General features: G+C 39.0%; 1 protein-coding gene, 1 long non-coding RNA gene and 1 pseudogene across 5 annotated transcripts; 2 read left to right on the top strand and 1 right to left on the bottom strand.

The window, feature by feature from the left end:
• Positions 1-1,120: 1,120 nt before the first annotated feature.
• Positions 1,121-1,571, bottom strand: LOC126603113 (40S ribosomal protein S15-4-like; annotated as a pseudogene).
• Positions 1,572-12,503: 10,932 nt separating this feature from the next.
• On the top strand, positions 12,504-16,923 carry LOC126602283 (uncharacterized). Of its 4 annotated transcripts, none has more exons than XM_050269111.1 (5): positions 12,504-12,715; positions 15,155-15,433; positions 15,589-15,825; positions 15,956-16,173; positions 16,378-16,923. In XM_050269111.1, the coding sequence occupies exons 2-5, from the start codon at positions 15,182-15,184 to the stop codon at positions 16,634-16,636; spliced, it is 966 nt and encodes a 321-aa protein (XP_050125068.1). In that variant the 5' UTR covers positions 12,504-12,715; positions 15,155-15,181; the 3' UTR covers positions 16,637-16,923. The 4 variants fall into 4 exon arrangements, with proteins under 4 accessions (XP_050125068.1, XP_050125069.1, XP_050125066.1 ...); XM_050269112.1 differs by having other exon boundaries at positions 12,504-12,728; XM_050269109.1 differs by having other exon boundaries at positions 12,505-12,719.
• A 983-nt stretch (positions 16,924-17,906) lies between these two features.
• LOC126602285 (uncharacterized) lies at positions 17,907-18,469 on the top strand. The gene is made up of 3 exons (XR_007616070.1): positions 17,907-17,978; positions 18,043-18,101; positions 18,241-18,469. It is a non-coding gene; the product is annotated as an uncharacterized LOC126602285 (long non-coding RNA).
• Positions 18,470-19,487: the final 1,018 nt, after the last annotated feature.

The raw sequence follows: 19,487 nt of genomic DNA, 5'->3' as shown, positions 1-19,487 counted from the left end.
GGTGGTGAGGGAGTCCCTTTTATAGAATAAGGGCTCATTCCTCAATACATGAATGATGGGCTAGAGTCCCCCAAGTATTTTTCATGAGGCCCAGTTGAGGCCCAATATATGGTACATAATGTAGTCCCCCAAGTCTTCAGTCAATAGAGTCTGTTGGCTGGAGACTTCAAATTGAATCCATGTATGGGCCGAAGTGGCGGTTGTTCGGATGCTGTATTTGTATACCCTTCACTGAAGCTTTGTAAGTGAAGCTTTGAAGCTGTAGCTCTGTAAATGAAGCTTTTGAAGCTAAAGATTTTGTAAATGAAGCTTTTGAAGCTGATTGACATGAGTGATGCTCATGAATGTTTGATTGACATGAGTGATGCTCATGGACGTTGACATGAGTGATGCTCATGAATGTTTATGTATGATTGATATGAGTGATGCTCATGAATGTTTATGTATGATTGACATGAGTAATGCTTATGTATAATATGAAGTACTGGGCGTACTTTTGGTCACTTGGTTGGTGGCATAAAGGAGAGTACGGGTTGTACATTTCATTACCTGGTTGGTGTCATCAATGGCTAGTTGCCAAATGATATTAGAGTACGGGTTGTACATTTCATCACCTAGTTGGTGGTAATAGCGGCAGGTTGCCGAATAATTTTTGGAGTACTGGGCGTACTTTTGGTCACTTGGTTGGTGATAATAGCAGCGGGTTGCCGAATAATTTTGGAAGTACCAGGCGTATTTTTGATCGCCTGGTTGGAGCTATTTTGGGCTTATGGGCCTTCGCCCTCTACACAACATTCCAGCCCATTTATTTTGGGTTTTTCCGTTTTTTTTTAAATTACCCTATGATGGGGTTTATACATATTACTCTCTGATTGGGTTTATACAGATGTCTCCGAAAGATAATAAAAATAAATTACATCATTTTGGTGGGGTGTTTATTCCTTGCTTTTGCTTTCTCTTTTGCTTTCTGCTTTTGCTTTCTCTTTTCTCTTTTGGTAAATGGCAGACAACGCTTTCCGTATTGGTTGAGGAAGTGCGCATGCAATTATCAGCTATCATAGCTAGGTTTCTTGGGTCATCCTTGGGAATATTTCTTTCAACCTTGCTGACAAGATCTGCCTCACCATTTAGCAACTTTCGTATATATGCCTCCTTTTTTTCTTTTTCTGCTGTTTGAACAAGCTGGTGTACTCCAGCTGTAAAAAATGTAAATAATGTAAATAACGTAAATAAAGTGCGCAGGCAATTGTTGCGGAAACAAGCTGAAATTCCGATGTCATAACCAAATATGAGGCGCTTTGCGCAGCTTCTTGATCAAAGCCATTGGCTTTCTCTTCAAACCTCTCTAGAACCTTCTGCGAGCCCTATAGCAGGAAAGAGCTTAACAAGCTCATCAATCGACATGTCGACAAGCGCATCCAAATTGACGCCTCTAAAGCTGAACTTCTTGAACGTCCTCTTCTTTGGTATTCTTGCCCCCGCAACATCAGCCTCCACATCCGCCATGTTTGCCGAAGACGAAGAGAAACCCTAATTCGTAGAGAGGTCGGCGATTGGTGGAGTTGCAGAGGAAGTGGGTTTTCTCTATTCCGGCGACGGCGGTGATTGTTGCTGCTAGTGGAGTTGCCTGAGGCTAGCTTTGACGTCGCTGAAATAGGAAGAGAGAGATAGATGATATCGGGATTTGACTGAGGACGATCGCTGCAAAAAGCTGATCTCGGCCATAACCGCACTGTTTTGTGGGGTTTTATGTCTGAGGAGCCTGGACTCGCTGGAAAGTTGAGATGACAACAGGTTTTTTGCGTTTGAGGAGCCTGCTTTTGCAAGGATGCTACCAGGTTGAAGGCAAGAATGGACGCCGTGGATGGGATGCCATCTGGTCTGCACACCCTTTCTCATCAATGGAGAATTGTTGCCATTGTTGCCACGACCAGTGAGGCCATCACAATGAAAAACCATCTCAGTTTCTTGCTTCCCATTCTTCTATGTTGTGGATGATTTTTTGGGTTTTGATGTTGACTACATGAGTAAAGCCCCTCTGCTCTCCTAACCTGAGGTTATTGACACTCTCATTATCTATCTGTCGATATCAGCTTCAGCAGTAAGCTCCGTTCTCATTCGAAAGGATGGTAATGTCGAACGGCCTGTCTACTACGCTAGTAAGACCTTACAAGATGCGGAGACACGATACTCCAACATTGAGAAATTGGCTCTAGCATTGGTCATGTCTGCTCGAAAACTTCGCCCTTACTTCCAAGCACACTCCATCATCGTGCTTACCAATCATCCTCTTTGACAGATACTCCAAAGTTTTGACACTTCTGGGTGAATGATCAAATGGGCGATAGCATTGGGTGAGTTTGACATCTCCTACCAACCAAAGCCAGCTGATAAAGGCCAAGCAGTGGCAAACTTCATCGCCGACTTCACATATCCTTTTGACATTGTTTCTACTCCTAAAAATGTGGTTTCATTACCGTCGGAAGCTTAGAAAATATAACCAATAGCCCTAGCATGGAGCCTATATGTTGATGGCTCGTCCAACAAATAGGGTTGTGGAGTAGGACTAGTCCTTACGACCCCTGACAAAGTGGCATTGAAGTATGCTCTTCGTTTCAAATTCAAGGTGTTGAACAATGAGGCCGAATATGAAACCCTTATAGCAGGCTTACGTTTGGCCAAACACCTTGCGGTTAAACGAATTGATATCTTCAGTGACTCCCAATTGGTGGTTAACCAGGTCACCAACAACTTTGACGCTAAGGATAGCTCCATAGCAACATATCTGGCACAAACACAATTGTTGCTCAAGCACTTCCACTACCAGATCACCCAAATTCCTAGAGCGGCAAACAGTCATGCAGATGCTTTGGCTCGCCTCGCTTCAGCGGTGGAAGACAAGATTGGGAGAAAAATTCAGGTCGAATTGTTGGCAACACCAAGCACCATGGCTGCAGAAGTGTGCAACTTACAATAGGGGGATAGTTGGATTACCCTGATTTATAGATTCCTTACTCATGGCACCCTTCCAAATGACAAAGTCTAAGCTAAGCAAATTCGAGGCAAGGCTACCCGTTACTTGATCATTAATGACCAACTTTACAAGCGGGATTTTAACCTACCATACCTAAGATGGCTTACACCCGCAGAGGCGGAAACTGTTCTTCAGGAAATACATGAAGAAGTATGCGGAGATCAAGCTGGATCTCGATCCCTAGAACACAAGGCTTTTCACCAAGGATATTACTGGCCAACACTCCATCAAGATGCCATCAGAATATCCCGCTCATGTGATAAGTGTCAACGCTACGTAACTATTCCTCTCTCCCCTCCCGAGCCGCTCACTCCTATGATCAGCCCTTGGCCCTTCGCCTAATGGGGACTTGATTTGATCGGCCCAATGCCTACAGGGAAGGGCAAAGTTTGCTATGCAATCATTACAGTTGACTACTTCACAAAGTGGGCCGAAGTAGAACCCTTGGCAACCATTACTGAGGCAAAAATAGAAGACTTTGTTTGGAAAAACATCCTTTCCAGATTCGACATTCCCAATGCGATAGTCACCGACAATAGGCGACAGTTTGACAACAATAAGTTCAGAATGTTCTACTCTAAGTTCAACATCAACTTATGTTTTGCCTCCCCAGCTCATCCCTAGTCTAATGGACAAGTTGAAGCTGTCAACAAAATAATCAAGCAAACTTTAAAAACCAGATTGGACAAGGCTAAAGGTTATTGGCCAGAATTTGTGCCCCAAGTTCTTTGGTCATATCGCACTTCGTATCGGGCATCAATAGGAGAAACCCCATTCTCGCTTGCTTTTGGTACAGAGGCAGTTGTCCTATTTGAGCTTGAGCAAGCAACGTACCGAGTCTAGAACTACGTGCAAAGCGAAAATGAAAAACAACTTACCCTCAACTTAGATCTAGTCGAGGAACACAAAAACCAGGCTCACTTGAGGAATGTTGCCTACAAGCAGCGCATCTCCAACTACTATGACTCAAGGGTCAAACCTCGTTCTTCCAAAGTAGGGGATTGGGTATTGAAGAAAAGATTACTCTACGACAGAGTCCCGAGTGAAGGAACACTTAGTCCAAACTGGGATGGACCGTTTGAAGTTGTTGGCATCAGTCGCCCTGGCTCCTACAAGCTTAGAAGCTCCGATGGCAAGACCCTTGCCCATCCATGGAACGCTGATCACTTGAAGTACTATTACAAGTAAACTCACATTGTACAAGTGTTAAGCTTCAGCCGTTCGGCATCCTATGTAACAAAGACTATTTGGCATGAATTCAATAAAGAGGTGATTTAGACAACATACTTTGTGTCATTCGACACTTGCTACAATATGCCTAGACACCTTGCCTTTATTCTCACCAACAAGGGGATGAAATGTGAAGAAAGAACTCATCTTTATGCCACCAACCAGGTGATGAAATGTACAACCCGTACTCTCCTTCATGCCACCAACCAAGTGATGAAATGTACAACCCATACTCTAATATCATTTGGCAACTCGCCACTCATGCCACCAACCAAGTGAAGAAGGAACTCATCTTCATGCCACCAACCAGGTGATGAAATGTACAACCCGTACTCTCCTTCATGCCACCAACTAGGTGATGAAATGTACAACCCGTACTCTAATATCATTTGGCAACTTGCCACTCATGCCACCAACCAGGTGAAGAAGGAACTCATCTCCATGCCACCAACCAGGTGATGAAATGTACAACCCGTACTCTAATATCATTTGGCAACTTGCCATTCACGCCACCAACTAGGTGATGAAATGTACAACCCGTACTCTACTTCATGCCACCAACCAGGTGATGAAATGTACGACCCATACTCTAATATCATTTGGCAAATTGCCACTCATGCCACCAGCCAGGTGAAGAAGGAACTCATCTTCATGCCACCAACCAGGTGATGAAATGTACAACCCATACTCTAATATCATTTAGCAACTTGCCATTCATGCCACCAACCAGGGGAAGAAGGAACTCATCCTTGTGCCACCAACCAGGTTATAAAATGTGATCAAAGGTGATGAAGGAACTCACCTTCGTACCACCAACCAAGTGATGAAAGCAACTCACCATTCATTCCACCTACCAGAAGACGAGTTGTACAACTTGTACATATGAACTCCTAGCATTCACAAATAATTAAAAACCCTCAAGCTTGACAATTGAACTAGGGGAGCAATTATGCCCAACAAGAGTTATAGTCACCAACAAAGTCTTATTGCAAGCCAACAACAACTTCAGTGCATGGCATACGAAGATCAAGCTATTCAGCCCTTTTGCATCTGCTTTAAACATTTCCCCTATTTAACAATGCAAACACTACAACTCGTAGAAAGCTTCACACACTCTTGATCAGGACAGTGTGAAGCAAAACCAATTTATAGTGCCAACAAGAGCTTCATCAAAGTAGTTCAACCATAATTCTCAAAAGCTTCACACACTCTTGATCAAGACAGTGTCAAGTAAAACCAATTTATGGTGCCAACAAGAGGTTCATCAATGAAGGGCAACCACAATTCTCAAAAGCTTCATACACTCTTGATCAAGACAGTGTGAAGCAAAACCAATTTATGATGCCAACAAGAGCTTCATCAAGGGAGTTCAACCACAATTCTTAAAAGCTTCACACACTCTTGATCAAGACAGTGTGGAGCAAAACCAATTTATGGTGCCAACAAGAGCTTCATCAAAGGAGTTCAACCACAATTCTCAAAAGCTTCACACACTCTTGATCAAGACAGTGTGAAGCAAAATCAATTTATAGTGCCAACAAGAGCTTCATCAATGGAGGGCAACCACAATTCTCAAAAGCTTCACATACTCTTGATTAAGACAGTGTGAAGCAAAACCAATTTATGGTGCCAACAAGAGCTTCATCAAAGGAGTTCAACCACAATTCTCAAAAGCTTCACACACTCTTGATCAAGACAATGTGAAGCAAAATGAATTTATGGTGCCAACAAGAGCTTCATCAATGGAGGGCAACCACAATTCTCAAAAGCTTCACACAATCTTGATCAAGACAGTGTGAAGCAAACCAATTTATGGTGCCAACAAAAGCTTCATCAAAGAAGTTCAACCATAATTCTTAAAAGCTTCACACATTCTTGATCAAGACAGTGTGAAGCAAAACCAATTTATGGTGCCAACAAAAGCTTCGAAGCAATGGAGGGCAACTACAATTCTCTAACCTTCGAAGCAAATTCAATTTATATGGTTCATCCAAACCTTCGACTACTACAAAGTGTGGCTTGCATCACAATCTCTTGCTCAACAGTGTGAAAGAAAAATTTGTATATGTTGTCCTTCCCGCATTTTCAAATTTCTAGTTTCCCAAAAAAAAAAAAAAAAAAAAAAAGGAAATTCAACAAAGCTTCATCAATGGAGGACAACTACAAAATCTCAAAAGCTTCACACTATCTTGATCAAGATAGTGTGAACCAAAATCAATTCATGGTACCCAACAAAAGCTTCACCCATAAAAGTTTCACCAACAAAAGCTTCACCAACAAAAGCTTCATCAATGGAGGACAACTACAAATTCTCAAAAACTTCACACTATCTTGATCAAGATAGTGTGAAGAAAAATCAATTCATGGTACCCAACAAAAGCTTCAACTCCAAAGCTTCACCTACAAAAGCTTCAATACAAAAGCTTCACCCACAAAAGCTTCAACACAAAAGCTTCACCCATAAAAGCTTCACCTACAAAAGCTTGACCCACAAAAGCTTGACACACAAAAGCTTCACACTATCTTGATTAGATAGTGTGAAGCAAAATCAATTCACGGTTTCAACACCAAAGCTTTACCGACAAAGCTTAAAATATATACATATATATTTTTGGAAATTCGAAAATTCAAAAATTCGAAAATTCGAAAATTCAAAAATTCAAAAAAAAAATATTCGAAAATTCGAAAATTCGAAAAAAAAAAAATTGCCTAGGCCTCCTCTTCTTTGGGCCTAACAACTTTCATAACAAATATATATGAAGGAGGAGTTTTGGGCTACCACTTAGAAAGGAAATGCCTCATTCGTCAACTCCCTCGACCGGAGACTTGGGGGACACCTACCATATGCTACTGCACCTTGATACTCAGAAGTCTCACGACCACTCAGTGACTTGGATTTTTCAAGTCTCCAAACGAGAAGTTTTCCTCACTCGGGAAATTAAGGGAGCACTACCTCAACACACATGCTTCACTCTCAAAGGTTTAACATACAAGCTTCAACAAAAGAAAAAAACTAAAAGAACTTAGTGAAGAAGGCCTTGGTGTATTTAACACAATACGTTGAAATGAAGCAAAGCTTGTTTATTGATATCTCCGTTAAGTTACAAATATGTACATATACATGAATCAAAATAAACAAACAAGAGGGAGCCTTCACAAAGGTTGCTCATGAGAAGTCTCAGCAGTCGGTAGAGCCCCAGAAAGAGTACGCACCGGAGGGTGATCATTCAGAGCATCAGTACTGGACAGAACCCCAGAAGGAGGAAGCACCGAAGGTTGATCATTCAGAGCTTCATTACGTGGTACATCCCCAGAAGACGAATGCAATAAATGCCTTTGGAACAAACCTACAAACCTCTGATGATCAAGCAAAATCTAACCATCAGATTCCTGCAGCTGGTCAAGCTTCCTCTTCATGTTTGTAGCATAGTCATGTGTGAGCCTGTGCAACTGTTTATTCTCATACTCGAGCCCTCTGATCTCTTGTTTGAGACTTATCACTTCAGCCGCCAATGATTTAACTTGGTGGGTTCGAGCAAATAGGCGTTGGCCATATTAGACATAGAACTTGCACACTGAACACTGAGAGCCAGAGAATCCTTAGCAGCCAACTCATCAGACCGTTTAGAATGTAGTCTGTTATCTTTGGGAGTGAGAAGGTTCCTGGCCACCACCGCAACGGTCATATCATTCTTCATCATAAAGTCCCCAACAGTAAGAGGACTAGTAAGGGATAAGAAGGATGGGCGCCATATGTTGTCTTGAGAAGGCATGGCTGCCTCTTCACCAAAGTTCAAGTCAAAACGACGGTCGGATAGGCCAGACATTCTCAGAAATGATAAAGGAGAAATAAGTGCAATAAATCTCTAAAGTAAAGGGAAAATTCCTACAAGCAATAACTCTCTTAATGTACTTCTTGCACACCACTGGTGCCCTTATAAAAAAAAGGGTAACATGGTCGTTGGTTTAAAAATCGAAGAGGCACCACTCTCCAGATTCCGAAGAGGCACCACTTTCCACACACAACATCAGCTCCTCAGGTATCACATATAACTTTGCCAAAGATCTCTGACAAATTTTAGACACATATTTTTTGAAGGTCCAGCTACCCTACTATTACCCACAAGGGCAAAGGAATAGCACCACTGCTTGATAACTAGAAAATCCCAATGTGTGTCAACCTCCGTACTCCGTGGCAAGGCAGACTGGCAAAAATGCCTAACCTTTACTCACATTCGAGAAAACACTCCCAACAAGATTGCTTGCTCAAAAATCGAAGAGGCACCGCCCTCTGAATCTCGAGAGCTAGACTCTCAACAGGATTACTTTCTCAAAAATCTAAGAGACACTGCTCTTCGAATCTCAAGAGTCAGACTCCCAACAGGATTGCTTTCTCAAAAATCGAAGAGGCACCGCTCTCCGAATCTCGAGAGCCAGACTTCCAATAGGATTACGTGCTCAAAAATCAAAGAGGCACCTCCCTCCGAATCTCGAGAGCTAGACTCCCAACATGATTACTTTCTTAAAAATTAAAGAGACGCTGCTCTATGAATCTCGAGAGCCAGACTCCCCGACAGGATTGCTTGTTTGAAAACCGAATAGGCACCGCTCTCCGAACTTTGAGAGCTAGATTTCCTTGGATAAAGCTTATTTGCAATCTTCACACGCAACATCAGTTTTCCAGATACCACAGACCACTTTTTCAAAGTGCTCTGACAAAGTTAAAACATGTGAAGCTTGCAGCTCCCACTACATTGCTATGACCAAGAAGGGTAAAGGAATAGCATTGCTACTTGTTGTTAGGGAGACTCCTATATATGTCGACCTCCATCCTCCACAGCCAAGCAAACCTGCAAATAAAAAAAATGCTCAACTTTTCTTAACATCCGAGAGGGCACTCTCAGCAAAGTCTCTGGAAATACTCAGCTTCTTTTCCTCCGGATAATACTTTTGCAAACAAGCCACACCAGAGCAAGAGTATCTCATATCATCAGGGTTAAAAGTAAGAGTATCCCATATCATACTTTTTCCCCATCTTTTCCTTTGGCCTTGTTCTTACATGCAAGACAAGAAGAAAGAGAGCAATCAGTCAGCACTTAGAATCAAGCTTCCAGTCAGGAACCCACTGCCTGGAACCCCTTACCTGATTACTTACTTGGCATTGCGCTCGAGTACTCATCTTCAACATCTTATGCTTCCAGATAAGATACCACATATGCCTGAGGAACAGATAGGGCAAGTGAGAAGGATACAAGGAAGCATGTGGAGACAAGCGTAAAAGAACACATGCCGAGGGGTGGCATATAGTTGGATTTTTGAAACATAACTCGTAGACCCATAAAGTGGGATGATGTTGACACACCCCAACTTAATATCGAGGCATGCTGGCCGTCACGTGAGGGTGACGTAGTCATGTGCACAGTGCGGAAGCAATAATGATATAAGAAATTCGAATAAATAAAAACCAACGGACTAAAACACTAGATGAGATAAGGTGAAAGTGCGATAATAGAAGTGACTATACATAACCAGAGCGCATGTAGCCTAAGTGCAGTCCAGCAGGACGAATACTCATTATACAATACTAAAAATGGTCCTACTTTAGCGATAATCTGTCAGAGCTGCCGTGAAATCCTCTTGAGCCACCAACGAGCACTCTTACCTAAAACCTGGAGGGGCACAAAACAGAAAGTATGAGTGGGCAAAAACAAAGCTTTTCTAAACCATTTCACTATCAAAAGTAGTAACCCCTTGCCGTAAAACCTGTATAATTATCTGAAAATAGTAGATATGATTATATTTCAAAGCATACGAAGCTTTTAGATTGTTGAATTGAAAGAAAAAGCCAGGAATACATATTTTCTAATGAACACGGGTAATGAAAACATCATCCCATTTTATGGCTCTGCGAGTTATGTTTCAAAAATCAAACTGTAAATCTCATAGGTCATCCTTTAAGATCATCCCTGCCAAAATTAAAAGGAGTATAAAAATTTTAAACTGTTGAATTCAAAGAAAAGAGCTCGAAAGTCAGATTTTCGAATGAATACGGGTAATGAAAACATCATCCCACTTTATGGGTCTACGAGTTATGTTTTAAAAATCCAACTGTACATCTCATAGATCATCCCTTAAAGATCATCTCTGCAAAAATAATAAAAAGAATCCGAAACTTTAGACTATTGAATTGAAAGAAAAGAGGCCGAAATACCGATTTTCGAATTAATACGGATAATGAGAACATCATTCAACTTTATAGGTCTGCGAGTTATGTTTTGAAAATCCAATTGTACATCTCATAGGTCATCCTTAAAGATCATCCCTACCAAAAGTAAAAGAATACGAAAACTTTAGACTGTTGAATTGAAAGAAAATAGCTCGAAATACATATTTTCGAATGAATATGGGTAATGAGTACATCATCCTACATTATGGGTCTACGAGTTATGTTTTGAAAATACAACTATACATCTCATAGGTCATCCCTTAAACACATCTCTGGAAAAAAAAAAAAAATTTCAAACTGTTAGACTGTTGAACTGAAAGAAAAGAAGACAAAATACAGATTTTCGAATTAATACGAGTAATGAGAACATCATCCCACTTTATGGGCCTGCGATTTATGTTTCGAAATCCAACTATGCATCTCATAGGTCATCCCTTAAAGATCATCTCTGCCAAAAATAAAAAGAATACGAAACTTTTAGATTGTTGTATTTAAAGGAGAGATCCTGAAATACATATTTTCGAATGAATACGGGTACTAAGAACATTATCCCACTTTCTGGGTCTACGAGTTATGTTTCAAAAATCCAACTATACATCATATAGGACATCCCTTAACAATCATCTTTGCCAAAAATAAAAAGAATATGAAACTTTTAGACTGTTAAATTGAAAGAAAAAAGCCCGAAATACAGATTTTCGAATGAATACAGGTAATGAGAACATCAGCCCACCTTATGGGTCTATGAGTTACGCTTCGAAAATCCAATTGTACATCTCATAGGTCATACCTTAAAGATCATTTCTGCCAAAATTAAAAAGAATACAAAGCTTTTTGACCTTTGATTTGAAAGAAAAAAGCCCAAAATACAAATTTTCAAATGATTACGGGTAATAAGAACATCATCCAACTTTATGGGTCAACGAGTTATGTCTCAAAAAATCGAACTGTACATCGCATAGGTCATCCTCAAAAGTAAAAGGAATACGAAACTTTTAGACAATTGAATTGAAAGAAAAATTGCCAAAATACAGATTTTCGAATGAATACGAATAATAAGGACATCATCCCACTTTATGGGTCAACGAGTTATGTCTCAAAAAATCCAACTGTATATCTCATAGGTCATCCCAAAAAAATAAAAAGAATACAAAACTTTTAAACTGTCGAATTGAAAGAAAAGAGGCCGAAATGCAAATTTTAGAATGAATACGGGTACTGAGAACATCATCCCACTTTATGGGTCTAGGAGTTATGTTGGAGATAAAATTTTGGACACCAAAGGACATAGAAGTTAATGATTGGTTTATACTTAAGCGCTGATAAATGTGTTCATTCTATCGGTGACCCATCATTTAGTTTGCAAATTTTGTCTCCAAATTTAGTCTCATCAACATCTTTATTTGGTGCTCATTATATGTGTGTGTGTGTGTGTGTATCAATTAAAAACTTGAAAATATGATTAATATTTTTAGTCCCATATGTTAGTAAATAAAATAAAATACCTTATGATTTTATAAAAACTATTTAAAAGTTCAAATAAAAGGGAAATAAAACTATCAACTACCTATGTAGACTCGGAGATTTTTGGATCCTTATTCTCAATACAAAATACATTAGTTTTTTCATGTTTCTGAATTATTGAGTTTGAAGTGTTTTTCTAAGTATAAATTTATCAAAAACTGACGTGGAAAAAATTTCTTATTTTTCAACCCTCAAAACAGTGAGAATAAGGAGACATTCAGGGCAGACAAGTAGGCGTGGCAGTTAGGCTTCTCACCTACGTATATGGGATGATTACCTTTTTGTAAGTTTAACAACCAAATTGATAGAAAACTTAACGAAAGTCTAATATTGTAACGAATTTATAAGTTGAGATATGATATTGAGGTAATAAAATGTAATTCAATTTTTTTTTTTTTTTTTCATTCTTCTTGATGCGAGACCAACGGACAAAAAGTCACGTTCGGTAGGCGCTCCACGGTCTCTAAATATTTATTTTATTGTTAACACTTTGATTTGAAGCAAACCGAAGAAATATCAACTCTGTCTTTGGTTTTGCAGATATTATTCTTTCTTCTGGCCGTGGGCTGCTGAAAAATAAAATTTGGGAAAAAAGCAACAGCCAAGTATCCCGCCGACTCATAGCAGCCCAGCCAGCTTCCGGCTGCCGGTGGTTCAACTCAAACTCCAAACTCCTCAGCTCGGTTACGCTAGAAAGAGACGTAGGTAAAGTAGGTCAATTCTCTTTCCTTTTCTGTTTTTTTTTAATGTTGATTAATTCCAGTAATTCATTGCTTCAAAACCCTAGCGAGCTAATAGTTATCTCTGTCTGTATATCTGGCATTTTAATTGGTTAGGGTTTAGGATTTCTACTGCAACTGCTTCCTCGAGCTCTGTTTGTCTTTGATTTTCTTCATTTCCTCAACATAAGAATTCGTATTATCCACTTGACTGCCGCCCCGCCCCGTCCCGTCCGATCTTCTGCAACCCTTCTGCGTTTACTAATTTTAAACATGCTAATCGAAAAAAGATAATCTAATTTCATAATCTAAGGTTTTCATCTCAAGGTGCTTCCCTTCCCTTGGTTGAGGACAGTAGCAACCAGAAGTAGACGGACATCTCCAAAGTAGCTATGTTGCGTTACGGTAATCTTGATGTTTGAATTTAGTGGTGTTATCGCCCGTTATCTGAGCATGTAGTCTACAAAAGAGGACAAGGGATAAAGGGATGCACAAGAAAAATTCTGAAATCCAAAGAAATCACATAAAAAAATTATAAATACTTACTGCAATACCATAATAATTTAAATTCTCCAAAAATTATAGTTGAATCCAGATAGAATTCTAATGATCTGAACGTGATAAGCTTAATTTCTTCACTTGAATGGTTGCACCCACACCATTTATCTTCCTGTTTTTTAGTGCTCAAGTGTAGGAATTAGAATATTAATTCTTTAATTTGAGCTGCACACTCTAGTTTTATGAACAATTATGAAAGCAATGAGTGAGATTCCGAATCAGAGGAATGTAATTGTCAACATTAAACCCTCTCCATGACAGGAGTGGCTTAATGCTTATAAATTTTTGGGTCTAAAATCATCCACACTCCAAGTCTTCCTTGCAATGGATCCACACCCTCCAGTCTAGGCAGCTAGGCATTGATGGCTGTAAGAATGGTGCTGATGGACATATTGGTGCAGGAACCCTTATTCGGGATTCTAATGAATAGCGGTCTGCGGGATTCACAGAAAATCTGGGGAGAGGATAGGTGCTGGAGGCGGAGCTTTGGGGGGATTTTCTTCCATATAAAACTGGCCTGGGAAAGTGGTTGTAAAGCTGTCCTTCTTGAAACTGATTCTATCTTCCTGTTAACTTAGTTCAAAACAACTTGGAGACTTGTCACCCCATGGCCAGCATAGGAGGTCCACAACCTCACATGGGCTATTGGAGAAGAATTTTGCAGCTGACACCTTCCTGGTTTGGGTCTTAGCTTTAGACCTGGCGTATCAGATTTCCGCCCTTTTTGTTTAATAATGTTTTAAGGGTGAGGGTCTTGAGGGTCAGAGCTGTCAACTAAGCTTGATTCTAGGAAATCTCTTAACTATTGATGATAATGTTCCTTTGATACTAGGAAATCTCTTAACTATAAATGCAGGTCTGGGGGGATTTTCTCCCTTCGAAATATCTAGATGTAGCACTGGATATTCCTTCTGTTCTAAAACAAAAATCAAGATTTGCAAAATAGCTTGATTCTAACTCAGTCTGTTCCACAAGTCGACTAGCAGAAAAGATTCAGTAGCACCTAGCAGAAATCGGATATGGGATGTGATAACATATGTGACTAATAGAATTTAGTTTGCATTCGAATACATTGCTTTTAGATCTTGATATGATAAGAACAAACTGTAGTTGCTAAAAAATCAGTTCAGAAGGAAAGGCCGAAACAAAACAGCGCTTATCCTTTTTTGTGAATCAAGCTAATGTTGAGTGATTACTGGTAGAATAGGATAATTTTGTCAAGTTTGAAGAAGTTCTGGGTACTTCTGCTAATGTTAGTAAATTTCAGCTAATTTTGAGTGATTACTGGTACTGTTTCAACTCTAGAAGATTCCAGGTAAGTTCTTGTCGAGTTAGATTGGAGTTATCATGAGTGCAGTTGGTGGCATTTAACCAGAAGTATATTGGGGCCGTGTAGATAACCTAATTATTTTTTTTATGTTTGGTTGATCAACCAGTGGTGAGAGTGAGACTGATGGTTTGTGATAGTATGTGCCACAGTTGTCTTGAGTTCCTTGGTATGCATAACAGCCATATATAATCACAAACCACCAGTCTCAGTCTCCCCACTTTTGTCTGGTGGTTTGTTTCATATTCTTATAGTCACAATTGTCAATCCCATTTGTCCCTTGTGGAATTCTCATAGAATATCATGCTAATTAATGCATGATATGGGGATTATTTTCCTTTGTCCACAAATGGCTCAGGATTCTCATTATATTTCTGGGTAACTATTTCACCTTTTCTAACGCCCACCCCCCCCAACCCCAAAACACCAACAAATTTCTGGTCATTTTCATATAACATGTTACATGTTTCAAGAGGAAAAGGTTTCATATCTGTGTCTTATGATGCTTGTAATATTTTTTTTGTTAAATTTGATAGCCTTCTACTGCATCTGGGGTCCTGTTGATGATGACAAACTCCTTGGAAGAGTTAGGGAAGCATCCAACCTCAGTGCATTATGTTAGAGAAGACAGTGAGTATGTTAGGCTGGTTGTATCCAATGAAACAAGGGCGGCAGAAGCTGATATCTTGCAGCCTCAATCAGAGACAAGGGTTAAATCTTTCTTGTGGTGGATTAGAGCCTTAGCTTGGTGCCTTGTTATCATTATATTGCTCCTCATTTTCTTAAAATGGGGGATGCCGTTTCTTTTTGAAAAGGTCCTTCCTTTTACTCCTCTTTCATTAGTTCCTCTTATAGAACATGTTATAGTTCACTAGCTATTGTCCTGTTTGTAATTTTATACATTGTTTGGTTGTTGGACAAATTCAATTTCTTTTTTTCGTGATACCTGAAGTTTTTTGACTTATCATAGGTTCTCTTACCAATAATGCAATGGGAAGCTACTGCATTTGGCCGTCCAGTTCTTGCCCTTGTTCTCGTTGCTTCACTCGCTTTGTTCCCTGTGGTCCTAATACCTTCTGGCCCTTCCATGTGGCTGGCTGGAATGATATTTGGTTATGGCTTAGGGTTTGTTATCATCATGGTCGGAACAACTATTGGGATGGTCCTGCCATATCTAATTGGTCTGTTTTTCCGTGATCGCATACATGTAAGATTTTCATGTTTTTGGAACCAATAATGACTTGTTGAAGAGAGCCTTTCTTTTTCTTCTTTCTTCTTACCTTTTTGTTTCTTTAAATAACGTTTTCATTGCATTTTTGTATTTAATTATTGGGCAGCAATGGTTAAATAGATGGCCCCGAAATGCTGCAATGATTAGACTTGCCGGGGAAGGGAGTTGGTTCCATCAATTTCGAGTGGTTGCTCTCTTTAGGGTTTCACCCTTTCCGTACACAATTTTTAACTATGCAATCGTTGTTACCAGTATGACATTTTGGCCCTACTTATGTGGATCAGTTGCTGGAATGGTGCCAGAGGCTTTCATTTACATCTACAGGTTGGTTTCCCTATCCAGTATGATTGTTTTGGTACCATCAAATTCCAATTTTGTTAAGTATTTTTTAGTGATAAAGTTTAACAATTTTGCATGTCATTTCTGATATCCATACATGTATTGCCAGTCAAAATGTCAATCTTTAAAGAGAATAAAACTGTTTTTTTTTTCTTTTTCCTCAGCTATTTCTTCTGTTTTCTTGTGCAGTGGTCGCTTAATAAGGACATTTGCAAATGTTAAGTATGGGAACTATCACTTGACTAAAGTGGAGATTGTATACAACGTTATATCCTTAATTGTTGCAGTTATAACCACAGTTGCTTTTACTGTTTATGCAAAAAATGCTTTAAATAAGCTTAAAAGGGCAGAAACTAGTGGAGGAGCGGAAGCATCAGCCTTGGACCATGGCAGTTTAGAGATGGAGAAGCTTCCCCTTGAAAAACCCAAGCATATAAGAACATGGTAGGCTGAATACACTCATGGAAATTTGATTGCAGATAATTGGATTGGTTAGTGATTTTATGTCTTAGTTGTCCCTTTTGGGGAAGAAAGGGGAGGGGTAGTTTTTGTAACTATGTAAACTAGGCAAACAAAAGAAAACAGAAGACTAATAATATTTGTGTAAAATGTAGAATTTTTTATGAACTACTGTGTTCATACCTGGTTGCTATAGGGATGTTACATATTTTATGTGCCTGGTGCCTGGTTTCTGTGCTGCTAATGCAATAACGATGTACTTGTCTCGTTTGAGTATTTTCTCAACTAGCTGCTGGACTAGAGATTTGGATTTTTATTTCGTTTGACTTCCCGTAAGTTGAAACTTGGATTGTTGAGATTTTAATGGGAGCTGAGTCCTTGGCATATCAGAGAATGGAGTATAATGTTAATCTAGAGATTCAAGACGTCTATCGACTTCACCAATTCAGAATAGTACAATTGTGGGTTTCTGGTCTACTCAGGTTAAAACACCGGGAGCATGCCAAATCTTCTTGATATTGGCTCGTTCTCCGAGTCTCGGACGATTTGGAGCTACCGCACAAAGGACTTGAGATACAAGAATAAAATGATATGTTTATAGAGGGAGTGACCTTCTTTTAGTTTCTGTAGGGTTTCAAACTGTGCATCTTGTTACTCATGCTTTAAATACTGAATTTTCAAAGGCAAAAATCATTAAACCAAACAGCAAAACTAGTTGAAAGTTTTTCAATGCGCTCAATAACCGCTTGAAGAATTGTCCTAATAGATAAGTCCAATTTTGTCAAAAACAGAGTTAAAGAGTACTATATGACTCTACCCATCGATAATATTTGAAAGTTGGAAAAATCCTCACTTTTCAAAAAAGTTGGACATGTTTCGCAGTTTATCAATACCACGTGCACCTTTTGTGAACTAGAGCTAAGAAATATATTTAAAAGTTCTCATAAGCTACAGAACTTATTTCCTACAATTTTCTTACAAAATTGTGATTTTGAGATTGCTTTCCCTCCCTCGGAATTATTTGAATCTCAGCAGTATCAATTTCTGACAAATATTTATTGATCAAATAAGTTCCCGCCCTCCGTGTATACATTGCATTTATCACCTGTCAATACATTCCTGCTTATTCGCATGTGTCCATATTCACCAGCTGCTAACAATTCTATAGATTGAACAAGGAGCAGTATGGTGATGACTGAAGAAGATGAAGAAGTAGGACTGTTATTACTTGTTATTGTGGAACTGACGACAAGGGGTTATTTTTCTCTAAGTACCAATGAGGGACAATGAAAGACAAACTCCATCCACCGCTACTGTTAGGAATGACTAAAGTTATATCTAATTTATCATCGTTCTATTACTTCTTTTGACCCATTATCTATGTTCTTTATCCAGGGGCCTGATTCAAGCTTCAACACTTATGAAATTCTAGCAATATTGAGCTTTTTACATAGGTGGGTTTAGCACTACATCTTCTGAATCTTCACCATCATCATGAACCTTGTGATCAAACTGATCAAACCGCTACTAAAGGATCTAGGCGAACTCTGTTATCAAATTTGATAATGATTGTAGTTGCTAACGTTGTTTCAGGAACTGTTGGTGAAGTTAGATTTGTTGTGAACAGCTAGGTGAGGTGGCATGCCGGGGGATGGGGATAGGGATGGCACGGTGGAAAGCATTTTCCAGCGTGGGAGGGAGAAAAAGCAAAAAGATTTCAAGTGTTAGAAAGACGGCAAATATGATAAGAGAGGGGAACAATTTTTGGATACCTTTCCAAGTTTATGAAGCGTGCGCTCGGCACAAAGAGATCAGATAGCAGAACAATGACAAGGCAAACAAGTGCAACCACCCATGTCGGTGTATACTCTAAAAAGCTGTTGAGTTATTCTGCCATAGCTTCGTCACACCAAAATGAACAATCCACCAACAAAGATTGCCACGGCGAGCATTTTTGGTCGGGACGGAAATGAATCTTGCTTTAGTGGACATTGAATATGTTTGTATAGGGAAACTTTTATTCTGGGGACAAAGAATACCCGTTCCAAAGCAAAGGAAAAAGAAGATAATAAAGTGGAGAAGCAGCAAATAAATTAGGGGTATACACAAGGTTCTAAAAGACGTTAGTCACTTGTCAGGAAGCGGATTGGGGCCTTACGCCTAGGCTGTTTATGCGGATTTAAGTAAATACTAGCCTCTTGCCACACACATACGCGTGTAGCAATTGACATTTTTATATATCTTTTATTTAAACAATTAATTTACATATTTTTTTAAAAATTATTTTAAAAAAAAAAAAGAAGAAATGAATTAAAAACTTGAAACCACCCACTAATGTGGGAGGTTTTGTTTTGTTTTTTTTTCTATAATTTTAAATATTAAATTCATTCAAAATAAAAATATGGTTAAATACCTTAGCTTTTTTTTGTTCAATTGTAATTTATGAAATTCTTAAAGGACAATTTATGGTATTTTGAATGTTTCATCATTTTAGGGTGCTCACTTTATATATATATCTTTTATTTAAATAATTAATTTACATATTTTTTTAAAATTATTTAAAAAAAAAGAAGAAGAAATGAATTAAAAATGTGAAACCACCCACTAATGTGGGAGGTTTTGTTTTTTTTTTTTTCTATAATTTTAAATATTAAATTCATTCAAAATAAAAATATGGTTAAATACTTTAGCTTCTTTTGGTTCAATTATAATTTATGAAATTCTTAAAGGACAATTTATGGTATTTTGAATGTTTCACCATTTTCGAGTGCTCACTTTATATATAATAGGGATGGGCACCGACCGGGTCGGGCTAAATTTGAAGGGACCGGACCAGACCC

This window comes from Malus sylvestris, chromosome 15 (genome assembly GCF_916048215.2).
Source record: "Malus sylvestris chromosome 15, drMalSylv7.2, whole genome shotgun sequence".
Lineage (NCBI taxonomy): Eukaryota > Viridiplantae > Streptophyta > Magnoliopsida > Rosales > Rosaceae > Malus > Malus sylvestris.
This window is presented reverse-complemented; position numbering and strand designations above follow the sequence as displayed.

Bases quoted from the DNA above. Each gene is read 5' to 3' on its own strand.
- LOC126602283 (XM_050269111.1), top strand. From the start codon at position 15,182: ATGATGACAAACTCCTTGGAAGAGTTAGGGAAGCATCCAACCTCAGTG. The intron at 15,434-15,588 runs GTCCTTCCTTTT...GACTTATCATAG, and splicing joins TGCCGTTTCTTTTTGAAAAG to GTTCTCTTACCAATAATGCA. The intron at 15,826-15,955 runs GTAAGATTTTCA...ATTATTGGGCAG, and splicing joins TTTTCCGTGATCGCATACAT to CAATGGTTAAATAGATGGCC.